The 13458-nt window shown below is 45.7% G+C and overlaps 1 protein-coding gene across 1 annotated transcript; it reads left to right on the top strand.

Moving 5' to 3' along the window:
• The first annotated feature begins 414 nt into the window (after window positions 1–414).
• Window positions 415–12409, top strand: LOC142803867 (uncharacterized). The gene is made up of 2 exons (XM_075890126.1): window positions 415–778; window positions 11288–12409. Exons 1-2 carry the CDS (start codon window positions 494–496, stop codon window positions 11558–11560), a joined length of 558 nt encoding a protein of 185 aa, XP_075746241.1. The 5' UTR covers window positions 415–493; the 3' UTR covers window positions 11561–12409.
• Window positions 12410–13458: the final 1049 nt, after the last annotated feature.

The raw sequence follows: 13458 nt of genomic DNA, 5'->3' as shown, positions 1-13458 counted from the left end.
TGGCTTGACTGAAGCTGACACGCGCATTTTCAGCAATACAGCCAGTTATGGCTGCGACACCAACACCACCTTATAAACAAAAAGGCTATGTCTTATATCTTGATGTCGCATACGCTTGTCTTTATTTCCACGCATGGCCGCTTTATAACACATTCTTGACATCATACGACGAATGCTCCCTTCTTTTGTAAAAGGTATCATGAGTGGATCGGCGCGTGTGTCCATCTGTTACTCGCCCACGACATCTTTCACTAAATCCATATCGCTGCCGATGCCAATGCTGCAGCGCCGTTGCGGCCGGCACCGGAAGCAGGGCGGCGGATGCGGTTGCATGTCGGATGTATGAGTTCTGATAGACATACACTTAATGATTCACACTTCCTTTGGGTGTGCGGTTTGTACTCGCCGGTGTATTCGGATACTGTACCATCGCGGAGGCCACGCTCACTTTTCGACGGCTCCCCGGCGCCCCGAAAAAAACGTGCAGTGGGCAATGGCACTAGAGGAAATAAACTCAGCGATTCTCGAGTGCACTCCGGAAACGTGCGATGCCTACCTCTGCAGCAAGTCGATCAAGTGCGGGTGCCTACTAAACGGCATTGCTTCATCATCGCAGTCAGTGTGCGGCAACTTGTGGCACAAGCATTGGCTGGTGGCCTTCGATTACGGCGGAAACGAGCTGCTCGTCTGCGAAGCTACCAAGGACCGTAAAAAGGAGCTCATAGGGCGTTGGTCCTTGGAGGAGAAGACGGCCGTCCACAACGTATACTCGTACGAGGCAAGTAACAGTGATGCTGCTCTAATGCAGTGGCTCAATTCCAACATGAACAATTTTTTTTTTTCGCTACGATGACCACATGCCGTATAATAAGCTCACCGATGAGATTCGTTTTACTTGACATGCAAAGCGTACATTCAAACTAGCTTAGCGGGAGTTATGATGCCTCGCCTTTTCACATGAATGGTCATTTGGAAACATTAATTGGGTCCATCCGCAATTGTGCACTGAAAGCACACGACTGCAAAAAAGAAGATATAATGCAATTTCTCTTAACCATAACGCAACGCAATAAGCTAAACGTATATTCTACGTGCTCATATAAAAGTAATCGACATGATTATATACATACTATATACGAGTACACGATGCACGTGTTTTGTGACCAATCGAGCACTTTGCCCATTGTGGTTTATTTCTCAACGTTTCATATCAGTTACTGAATACATGCGTCACACTTGGCCACGCGTTCACAGTTAGCAGCTTCACGGCGATCGGTCATAAGGGAGGATTATCGCTGTACGTATACCTATAAAATATTTTCCGTAAACATCTGGACGTCACCATCTTGCGCTGTTTAACCGTTGTTTTCTTTTTCTGGTTGAAAACGCGAAACACGGAGGTTAACAACCCAATATAACCGCACTCTTACCCACCCGTGAAATCCCTCATACTCCTATTCTGCACAGTCGACCATTATGTTCGAGGTGCGATGCGCTAGGATTGGCTCGGCTGCATGTCAAGCGCATAATCCCGGTATTCAGAGTGGATATCATTAGTCATAATCAAACTGGGACAAAACAGTAAAAGGAAAAAGAAAAAAGGTGGTAAGATTCACGGACACAGACCGCTGATACGGCAACAGTGATATTCGTTACTGATGCAAGCATTTCTATTGCAAATATAGACATGGGCGGCGCATAATATCGCAGTTTGGATAGATAGATAGATAGATAGATAGATAGATAGATAGATAGATAGATAGATAGATAGATAGATAGATAGATAGATAGATAGATAGATAGATAGATAGATAGATAGATAGATAGATAGATAGATAGATAGATGGATGGATGGATGGATGGATGGATGGATGGATGGATGGATGGATGGATGGATGGATGGATGGATGGATAGGATGGATGGATGGATGGATGGATGGATGGATGGATGGATGGATTGATAGATAGATAGATAGATAGATAGATAGATAGATAGATAGATAGATAGATAGATAGATAGATAGATAGATAGATAGATAGATAGATAGATAGATAGGATGGATGGATAGATAGATAGATAGGATGGATGGATAGATAGGATGGATGGATGGATGGATGGATGGATGGATGGATGGATGGATGGATGGATGGATGGATGGATGGATGGATGGATTGATGGATAGATTGATGGATGGATTGATGGATGGATAGATTGATTGACAGATTGATGGATAGATTGATAAATATATTGATGGATTGATAGATGGATTGATGGATAGATAGATAGATAGATAGATAGATAGATAGATAGATAGATAGATAGATAGATAGATAGATAGATAGATAGATAGATAGATAGATAGATAGATAGATAGATAGATAGATAGATAGATAGATTAGGATGGATGGATGGATGGATGGATGGATGGATGGATTGATGGATAGATAGATAGATAGATAGATAGATAGATAGATAGATAGATAGATAGATAGATAGATAGATAGATAGATAGATAGATAGATAGATAGGATGGATGGATAGATAGGATGGATGGATGGATGGATGGATGGATGGATGGATGGATGGATGGATGGATGGATGGATGGATGGATGGATTGATGGATAGATTGATGGATGGATTGATGGATGGATAGATTGATTGACAGATTGATGGATAGATTGATAAATATATTGATGGATTGATAGATAGATTGATAGATGGATTGATGGATAGATAGATAGATAGATAGATAGATAGATAGATAGATAGATAGATAGATAGATAGATAGATAGATAGATAGATAGATAGATAGATAGATAGATAGATAGATAGATAGATAGATAGATAGATGTTAAGAAACGACGGACGGGCGTGCAAAATGTTTACATCTTCCGACGATTTGGTGGGAGGGCCTGGCATTTCTCTCAGTGTTTCAACAGGAGGGTCTGAATTCGTCAGGGACGATGGCAAGCGCTCCTGCCGAAAGGTTGGAAGAAAAATAAACGTTTTCTCACGTTCGTTGGTCGTTTTTGAACGCATACAAAGCACTGGATCTGCGGAAACACTTATTGATACATACAGTATACATACATACATACATACATACATACATACATACATACATACATACATACATACATACATACATACATACATACATACATATTCTACACTAATGTGAGATATATACGTGGAGGCACATGAGGAAGCCAAGTTGCAAAGAAAATAATGAAGGCTGCAGTGAAGAAACAAGAAACGTTATGTGGTCGGAACTGGTTTGTTGTATTTGACCTAGCTGGAGCATATTCATATTTAAGTTTTCGCGCAGGCAAACGGGGACAAAGATGAGAAAAACACAGATGGGTGCAATTTTTTTTACCAGATTGCGCTGATCCCAGGGGTTTTTACGTGACCGTTTTCAAAAAGATAAACCAGTTGTTGGAGAGTTAAACAAAAACCACATCATATCCACAGAGTGAATGATGAGTGAGGCGAAGCGTACGTCCGTTCGTCCATGCGTCTGGTTGCCTGTCCGTTCGTCCGTCTGTCTATCCGTCCATGCGTCAGTCTGCCTGTCTGTTTGTCCATCCATCCGCGCATCGATTTAATGAACACTCAACGTAGCGCCATCTCGCATATTTTTATGATATATTCATCATATACAAATACCGCCATGCGGCGGACATTATAAAGACTAAACAAAAGGTGGCTACTACGAAGACGACGTGGGACATTCTACCCATGGCGTAAGGAGCTTCGCCCCTAAAGCTCATCTTTCTTCCCGTGTGCTTGCGCAAAAACTCTAATCAGAATATGTTCCAACTAGGCCAAATCGCAGCTTTGCGCGCAGGTTTGGTTGTTCTATGAGTCACACACTGGACTTAAGTGATGTGCATTAAATCTGTGGTGTAATCAGGACAAGGCGTCAATAAAAAAAAAGGCCGCCTGCATCCTCTCACGGGGGAACTCGAGTAAACGCGTCGAAGTGTGTGTGTGGGGGGGGGGGGGGCGGGAGGAGTGGTACTGCGTGAATGTTTTGTATACCCGGCGACAACTTTCTGTGGCAGCACGGCCAAGGCTACGTGGGCGGAGCCTATGCACATGTGCTACTGCGCCAAGTAGTCCGACCGCTTCCACGGGTGTTTCGGTTTCGATTTCACCAGCGCAGTCCGCATCTCGCAGTCCACGTCGGCTCGCGTTTGCTCGCGTTTCGCTGCAAGAAACGCGAGTCGCATCTTTGGGAACTCGAGAGCAATTTTTAATAATATTGTGACGTGATTTACTGACGCGTGGACCCAGGTTGCTGGGTGAATGATACATTCAATTATTCATGTAGTGGTTACACAACTCATCATGCACGTACCGTTTTCGGTGACTTCAGGGTTCCACTGTTAACGTCGAGCTTAATCCGGAAGACACTGCGCTCGCTAACACCAGTGAGCTCGCTGACTTTCCGACATGCGGCTCTCACAGACAGCTGCGGGTCGCTTTTCCTTACTTGCGCGTAAACGTTGTACGCCACCTTCTTGGCCTGTACGGACAGCTTTTGATTTGACAACGCCTGGTACGGCTGCGCAGCTGGTGGACTCGCGGCACGTGGCGGTGTTTTCTCCGTAAGCGACGTTGACGAGCTGTAACCGGCAGACGCCATCTTTGACAGTGAGGAATGCGGTGAGGTAAAAAGGCGACGGAAGCCAAAAAAACCCCAAAAAACCTGAGAGAGCGTGAAACGAAATTTTTTCTACTGCGCAACGTTTTTATTCACTAATTAAAAAATAAATCCGCGAAAAATTCATGTGACGAATGGTAAAATCTTAGTTACCCAGAACAGTATACAAACGTTTTCGTTGAGGGGCTACATGCTGTGGCGCAGTAAGACAAGCGTGCTTCGGCTCCGTAGCCTTTGCTGTGCTGCCACAGAAAGTTGTCGCGGGGTATAATTGGGTTTAGTTTCGGAATGCTTAATTTTTATTTCTTCTTTGTTAATCCTATTCATTGAATGAAGGAGAAGCGTTGCCTTAAACGAGTGGTGGGACGCTGATGTGCGATTCGGTGCCTACATATACGGGGTGGCCAGTGAACGGTTGCCCATTGCGTTTTGCAGGTCGAACAGTCGGTTTTCAGTAGCAGACGCTGCCTTCGTCGGCCTTGCGAGACGAGAGAGGGAGGGGGAAAGCAAAGAGTTGGCACGGCACGCAAGCAGGCAGCACGATACGCGAGGCGTGAAGATGCGCAGTTTGGGTCCGGACATCGCCGCTGACGCACGATGCACGACATCGTGCGACTAAGAAATGCTCCGCATTTAAAACACAGCCGCCTCGCATTCAGTACTCTCGGTAAGAGGATAAATGTAAAGCTGCTAAGGGTGATATCGTCTTGTCAAGCTTTGGGTAGAGAGAACCGCTGAGCAATATTAGGTTCAGAGGTATGCTGAAGGATTGTTCAGGCATTTTGCAAAGGAACAGCGAGAACTCGGAAGGCCACCGGCAGGTATGCAGTTGACAGTGTAGACGACGTGGTAAGAAAGAGCGTTAACAGAACGTCATCGAAATGGAGAAAGTTAATTGCAAGCGACGATGGAAGAAAAGTCGGCTTTAAACAACTAGAGAAAGGATAAGGAGGGAACCGATAGAGGAGGAGAAAAAGCCTAGAAGGCCCAACCGCGGGCACGCAATTTTCTAACGACCGCAACAATCGAAAGAGACGATGAGGGACAAGACTTGCTGTCGCGGAAGCCCATCCGTCGCCGCCGCTTGTCGCAATGTCGCGTCGCCCGTTTCTGGAAAAATAGAACAGATAGCTTGTCACCCGAAAGCCAGCGGGGCGACTTCCGGCAAGATGGCTGTGGCCCTGGTCCTTGCTGCGTTTGCGATTTGCTCTCGATGCTTGTTATCCGCTCGTACTTCGAAGAGTGCAAGGCATCGACCATGGTGTTACTTAATATACACTAGAGGAATTTCTGGCGCTAGTGTCTATGGGAGCTGCAACACACGGCGCTTCATCGAGCATGGGAATCACGGAGGAAGGAAAGGTAGGAGAGGCCCTCACGTCACTCGTTGTGAAGCCGCGATGAAGCCGGAAGTCAGCCATATTGACTGGGCAAATTCTCCTCTCTTGTCTACATGTGAATGCGAAGCAGAATGCGCAACTCCCTCTCTGTCTCAAAATGCACGTGGCCTGCGCGCCGCCTGCGCCGGTGCTATCCGAAACCAACGGAACGGATTTCAACACGCTGTCCTGCCGCGATACGGTTGACGAAATCTCTGCGTATGGGTGTTGTACTCTTGCACTGCCTGCGTTTATGATAAACATGAAAGTTGCACATTAAGATTTTTTTTATTTGATGTGTTCTTTGTGAAATTAAAGATGGTATTGCGGACATTGCCGCGTGACGAACCAGGCACCGAAATTTGTACAGCTTCTTTCAGGTCACTTTTCCCCCCTTTTGCGCTTCTTTTTAGGCTTCATAAAATTTTTGGTCAGGCTGTGAGCTAGACACAACGATAAAAAAAATGTCTTCCCTGCAATAAACCCGGAGGTCCGTAATTATGCCAGTAAAGTCGGCGTCGATGCAGCTTGCATGCGTCGCAGCCCGTTGAGTTTGCGCCGGCCTCTTTGTGTTCGTCCCTCTTTTGTCCGACGCGCACTGGTTCCTACGGTTATCCCAAAGACCATGATTTCATTAGGACGAAAACAGCGAATACCACCCGAAAGTGCGTGGGAACACGTCTACAGTGTGATTCACGCGCACTAGTAGCTACGGAGAACGCAGACCAGGATCGCGTTAGGGCGAAAGGTGGGAAAGTTAGCCGAAGGAATGCGGGAGAAAAGATCTGCGGGAAGCTTCACGTGTCGACACAGCCGCCAAGGACGGCAGGAAAAGCCAGCCAAATGCGAGGGAAGATGCCTCCGGGATAAGTACCGGGACAGATTTTTTTATTGCTGTAGCCACAAATATTTGCGGTGAAAAATTTCTGTGCGTCATTGAATTGTACATATACTACTTCTTGTGTACTTCACAATTTTACCCCATACTTGCTATTGTCGTAAGTGTCCTTAAAATGTGTTTTTCTCGTTCTATTAGAGTTCTCAAACGACTTTGTCAACATCGTTCGAACGGCTTTGTCAGCTTCTGAATGCACAAGCACGCGCATCTAGTGAGGTGCACCTGGTTATCTTGTGTAGGTGCGGTTAGACATTTTAACGAGTTTTACTACAATACAGACAATATTGCGGAGAGAGAGACAATATTGCGAAGAGCTAGCATCTTAAGCGAAGCAGAACAGGAACTTTAATCCGCAGAAGCATGTGGTAACTGTACAGGAACATGAAAAGCAGGATAGTCTTAATAAGGGCCTGTGGACCACAAATGCATCGTCCGTTGTCTCAAGAAGCAACACCGCATAACTTTCACTAACCTGCAAGGCATTCATTAAACGAATTCTTCAGCACAGTCGTTATTTTCTATGATGGCTTTTCAACATAATTTTGACGGACGCTGCAAATTCGGAGTACGTATACGCGCGCTTGTTTCGTGGTTTCTAGTTCAGACACCTGGTTGCAACTACCACCGTAGGAAAATCGCGTAGCTAACAATGCGGCACAATGAATGGATGCTGCCGAACACCTTCAGTACGCCACGGTTAGGTGCGAGGCCCATGAAAACGCGAACACCGCCGCTGGACCGCCTAAACGGTGCCGCACCGCACTACATCAAAAATAACAAAACGCCGCCATTGTGCCCAGTGAATATGGCCGCTGTGACGTAATTTCCGCCACAATTTTTACGCCCTGCGCCGGCTGCGCATGCCCTTTTTTACCGTTCCTTCCTCCGTGATAGGAATGATGGGTGGTACACACATTTGTCGAATCTTCGTACTTCTGGCCTTTTTCTGGCTCCGTGTGTGTTCGTGTGGCTTGGAGCTGTTTTTTTTTTCACGAAAACATAAATTAGCAAACGTTCACCGTTTGCGCTTCACAACTTTATTCTTTTAGGCTTACAATTTCGAATCAAGTCACAAAGTTGGAAAGGGTTCGTTCTTTTTTTTTTTTCAAACCAAAACCGTAACCAGCAATAAACGAAGCCGCAAGTACGACTTGCCACCCGCAACTACGAAGACTAGGCAAATGCGTGTACTACCCATCATTCCCATGGTCGCTCAACGATCGCAGCGCCAGAGTGCCCTCTTGTTAATTTTGGGAAACTCTATGGTATCGACCACCTTTTCTACATTCTCATCTCACTCGGAGAGTGTGAGAGCGGCTGTATTTTGTCGTAAATCTTGTTATCCAAGGTTTGTTTTGATGTTTCGACGGTAGCTTGTGACAGCAATGGTCGCTTGCTGCAATGCGAAATCGTCATGCGAAGTGCGTCATAGCAGCGCAGCGTACGCTCCTGGCGGGACAACCTGTCGCGGTTAAACCGAAGATTGCGAAAAAAAGAAGGTCGTGAAACACTTTGCTGGCTTCTTTATGTCTCACAAGACAGCAATGAACTTCACATGCTGTCATCGAGCTACGTTTAAACTTATTTTCGCAATTTATGGGTATGCGCGCGATAGTTTATCAATCTAGCAACAATGACACTTTGTCGCCGACAAGTGGTTTCAGCCGTGGAGAAATTCCTTCCTGGTTGCAGCCAACGAGGCGCGAAGGCGCGACGGGGCAAGTCTGTCACTGTCGCTAGTAAATCGCGGGAATGTGGTTGGGTTTTTATATCGAGCAATCGTAGCCTGTCCCCTTAATGGGTGACCTGCGGAGGGCCACGGTCACTTTTAGAGCCTGTTTAGCAGGCAAATACTTCATTATAAATCAGAGGAAAACGCTTTACACATTAAGACAAGCTCGAGTAGTTCTACAATGCGTACTTCGAAGCACAAGCGTGCACAGAAGTTTCCTGAAGGGGATCAGCTTGCAGGATGTGGGAGGTGGTTCTTGCGAGTGTTAGCCGTTAAAAAGACCTCATATGTTTTATTTTACTTTATCGGGGTCATACATTAAAAAAATCAGTATGGTGGGGGGGTCAGGACCTCCAACACCCCCCCCCCCCCTCGCTCCCTCTTCTGAATCTATCAGTGCATACAATGGAACTCCTTGAAGTACCATAAACGCATGCAGTCTTCTGGACGTTAGAGAGCGAAGCTATGAAATACGCTTTTGTGAATGTGAAAATATCCGCAGCACTCTAAAATTTAAAAAAAAAAATGTCCTTTCACTCTTCTTTTTTTCCAGATTGCTGACTTGCACACGTATATGACTCTGTTTAAAGAGTCACGTATACTTCCTCTAGGGGTCATTATATTATCTTCTCTACTATCATTAGGGAGTCTTGCGACCAACTAAACAGAACTAACATGCCTGTTTGAAGATTTATATATACGGGGAAATGCAGGACTGCACGATAGCAGTCGCGCATGATTTTTTGCATGATAAATATATATATATATATATATATATATATATATATATATATATATATATATATATATATATATATATATATATGGCGACGTGGCGCCATGTGGTTGTGGTACTAGCGGAGAATTCTGTATGTTACGTGGACTTTCGTGATTAAGAAACTTGCAATTAAGTTTGAGTTCGCCAAACTGAATGGTGTGTCCGATTCAATGTATGTTGTTGAGACCAAGATTGAAATTTTCGTTCATTTGGCACTCTGTTTTTGGTGACCTCGAGAGTATAGGAATAGTAGTAATAATGCTGGACTAAGTCCACGGAACAAAATAACAAAAAGCAGCGTTTCCGACACGTTCTGCTGTTGCCGTTTAACCGAGTTGTAAAAGCCACAAGCGCAACTTGAGAGACTTGTGAAGTACGTGGCGAGGAATAATTGCCTGTAAAAACGGCTCAAATTTACTTTAAACACTCCGAAGTCCGCAATTTCGCCCTCAACGACATGTGATTTTTGAGGAATTATGTCGAAAATAAAATAAAACAAATTTCGTAGATAAGAGCTGCATCTTGCCGGTACTTACCTACGGAGTAGAAACCTGGAGGCTTACAAAGAGGGTTCAGCTTAAACTGAGGACGACGCAGTGAGCGATAGAAAGGAAAGTGTTAGGTCTAACATTAAGAGACAAGAAGAAGAGAGCAGATTGGATCAGGGAACAAACCGGGGTTAAGAATATTATAGTTGAAATCAAGAGGAAGAAATGTGCATGGGCCGGGCACGTAGAAAGGACAAGCATGCACTGGTCATTAAGGGTAACCGGCTGCATTCCCAGAGAAGGCAAATGCATGAAGGGGAGACAGAAAGTTAGGTGGGCCGATGAGATTGAAAAGTTGGCCGTTGTAACGTGGCAACAGAAAGTACAAGACTGGGTTGGTGGGTGAAGCATGGGGCATGCCTTTGTCCTACAGTGGCGTAGTCAGGCTGAGGATGTGCATGGACACACATAAAGCATGGTTACCCCCCCCCCCCTTCCCCCACACCAAAATAGTTTGCGGCTACGTTTTTGGCATAAGGCATTCGTCCTTGAGTATATACGCAACGCCATGTGAACTCAAGCTTTCGGGGCCTCGAGTGCTTGCATACCCAGCAAAAAAAAAATCTCTATACTTGCGTTATCGTGACTGCCGCGATATGCGCACGTACTTGCAATTCTAGAGAGTTCCAATAAGGCGCAAACCAATGTACGCCGTAGAACGGAAAACTTTACATGTACAGACATGTCATGAGCATACGTAATCAACACCGAAATGCTACTATAAGTTATGCGCTATTTATTAGCGAATCAAGGTCACCCTGTTTAGCGGTGCCGTTTACGGCGGATGAGGATGAGCTAGTTGCACTGGGCAACGAGACGAGTCGGCAGGGCGGCTAGTTGTGGCTTCGCTACCGTACAGCCTTACCGTATTTGCTAGCGTACTTCGGTAACTTGCTAAAAGGTTCTGTCAGCCTCTTCAGCCAAATTTCGAACATTTAAAAAGCACGCATTATGCCGAGTGCTGTATTTACGTTCTGCGTAGTTTGGCCGTGCAATATCGTAGTGTGTAGCGTGGTGTAACGCGCGCTATCGTGACACTGCCAAATGAACTGTTTCCCACGAAGAATGGCTACCAGCGTTTCTGCTTTAACGATTGAAGCAGCACTAAAGACGAAAAGAACACAGAAGTTTTCCTTTCGTATTCGTCGTAAGCGCTGCCTCAAACATGTAAGCATTCCAACTAGCCCAACTGTCCATTCTACTGCTACTTTCACCTGCACCGTTGGTGTCCCAGTGTTCTCTTACGGACTGACACATTCCCTGTCGCTCTTCATTCGCAGAGACACCTGGGAGAGCACACGCTACCGAAGGCGCGCGTCGAGGACGTCGTGAAGGAGATGCGCTACATGGGCAAGTACCACGCGACAGAGAACAACTGCCAGAAGTGGGTCACGGAGCTGCTGCGTCGACTCCGAATACAGGCGCCACCGGACCAGCTCGACGCGGAGATCGTGGTCGGCCGCGCCAAGCCAGCCGTCATCACTACCATCGTCGGAATAGTGCTGGCCGGTGCTGTCGTGATTGTGAAAGGCACTTTTGGGGTATGCAGCTAGCGCCAACCGAGGCGTGGCGGCGAGTCCTCTTTCGGCGATGTGCCACTGAGCCACTCGTCATTATTGTGTTTATTTATCAATACCTTCAAGCTGAAAATGCGTTACAAAAGTGAATGATTATAAAAAAAAGAACTGCTTGTTCGTTAGCCGCTATAGTTCAAAATATGATATTCGCCAGCGAACTAAAAGGTGGTAACACATGGAGCGGTGAAAAAATGGAAGTGAACAGGAGGTTCTATTCTGTAGCGTTCACCGGTCCGGAAGAATCATAAAATCAGTTATTCATGACAGACAGGTGCTTATGATGGAAATTAGTGAGACCTCACAAATAAGATGCTAAATAATAACCATTCTTCGACGATGGTGTATAATTAACTGACCAGAACCCTCTGTACTGCTCAATTTTCGTGTCCACGCATTTGTAGACTGGACTCTAAGACTGTCTTGACATTCTCAAATCACTGTTAAAAATGCGCCCGGGATAAACCTGCTTTTACATGTGGGCACTTGTTCGTGGAACAACATTTATGTAACAATGTTTTTTCTTGTGATGTTTGAGCAGTATGACGAAGAACTCTATCCTAAGTGTTCTTTTAATATTTTCTTTGCATGCTGACCCGACCAGTCGTGAAAACGTTTATGGTAGAAGTTTAATTTCCTATGTTTCGTATTTTACCCTAATAAGCCGATCCACTGATGTTACGTACATCTCGTGTCTGCAAAGTTTCGCGCGCACTTGTTGCCTGTATTTGCTCCACTGTGATGCTGCGAATCTAGATGGTTGCTGAACACGCTTATTTGTGGAAAAACGTTGTCTAATAAACGTTTTTATTAGACAAAATAGAAAAAGACGACATTTTGATGTAGAGCACTTGGCTTGCGCGTTGGCTTTGTGTAAATATATCTTCAAACGCCTAGTGTCGCGTGTACCTTCACGTAACACACACACACACACACACACACACACACACACACACACACACATATATATATATATATATATATATATATATATATATATATATATATATATATATATATATATATATATATATTGACACACCTCGATGGGCGCATGAAGAGGAAGAGGTGGAAGCGGTCTGGCTCACGAGCAGCTCGGTCGCTGGTTTTCTGGCTCTGAGCTGTACCGATCTCAACCATTTCCTGTAAATAAACGCGTTCCTTCGTCACAGTTGTGGTGGAAGGTGCTGGGTAAGCCAGCTACTGTCAAGCGAGACCGGAGAGCAGCCGTCTACTAACGACGGAACCGCAAGAGCACGAGCTTCGCCGCAGCCGTCGACTAGCGGGCTTGCCACCACTACCTCAAGATATGAACTTGGACGGAGACATCCAGCAGCCGGTCGCGAGGGCGCCGTCTTTCCACTACCGAGAGCCACGCACATTTACAGGAAAACCTGGCGATGACGTTGAAGAATGGCTCAGCCACTATCAACGGGTGAGCCGAGCCAATGGCTGGAATGCGGCCAGCCAGTTGTCCCACGTGGGTCTATTTCTCGATGGCAGTGCTTTAGTGTGGTTCGAGAATCACGAAGACACCTTGACAACATGGGACCAGTTTATGGAGGAGATCAAGAAGTGCTTTGGCGACCCTGCGACGAAGAAGAAACGTGCAGAGCAAATGTTGTCGCAGAGAGCTCAAGCTTGTGGTGAGACATGCAGAACCTACATTGAGGAGGTACTGAAACTGTGCAAATGTGTGGACACCAACATGACGGAAGAGGACAAGGTGGGCCACATTCTCAAAGGAATTGCGGAAGACGTCTACCACTTCCTTATCGGCAAGGAGAGTCTTGAGTCTGTGGCCGATGTGATTGGGCACTGCCGAACGTTTGAGGCCCTGAAGACTCGCCGCATCACTACGAAGTTCGGACGCCTTG

Source organism: Rhipicephalus microplus, chromosome 3, assembly GCF_043290135.1.
Source record: "Rhipicephalus microplus isolate Deutch F79 chromosome 3, USDA_Rmic, whole genome shotgun sequence".
In the NCBI taxonomy this organism is placed as follows: domain Eukaryota; kingdom Metazoa; phylum Arthropoda; class Arachnida; order Ixodida; family Ixodidae; genus Rhipicephalus; species Rhipicephalus microplus.
Note: the sequence above shows the minus strand (reverse complement) of the source record. Positions and strands in the feature narration are given on the sequence as shown.

Bases quoted from the DNA above. Each gene is read 5' to 3' on its own strand.
- LOC142803867 (XM_075890126.1), top strand. From the start codon at position 494: ATGGCACTAGAGGAAATAAACTCAGCGATTCTCGAGTGCACTCCGGAA. The intron at 779-11,287 runs GCAAGTAACAGT...CTTCATTCGCAG, and splicing joins ACAACGTATACTCGTACGAG to AGACACCTGGGAGAGCACAC.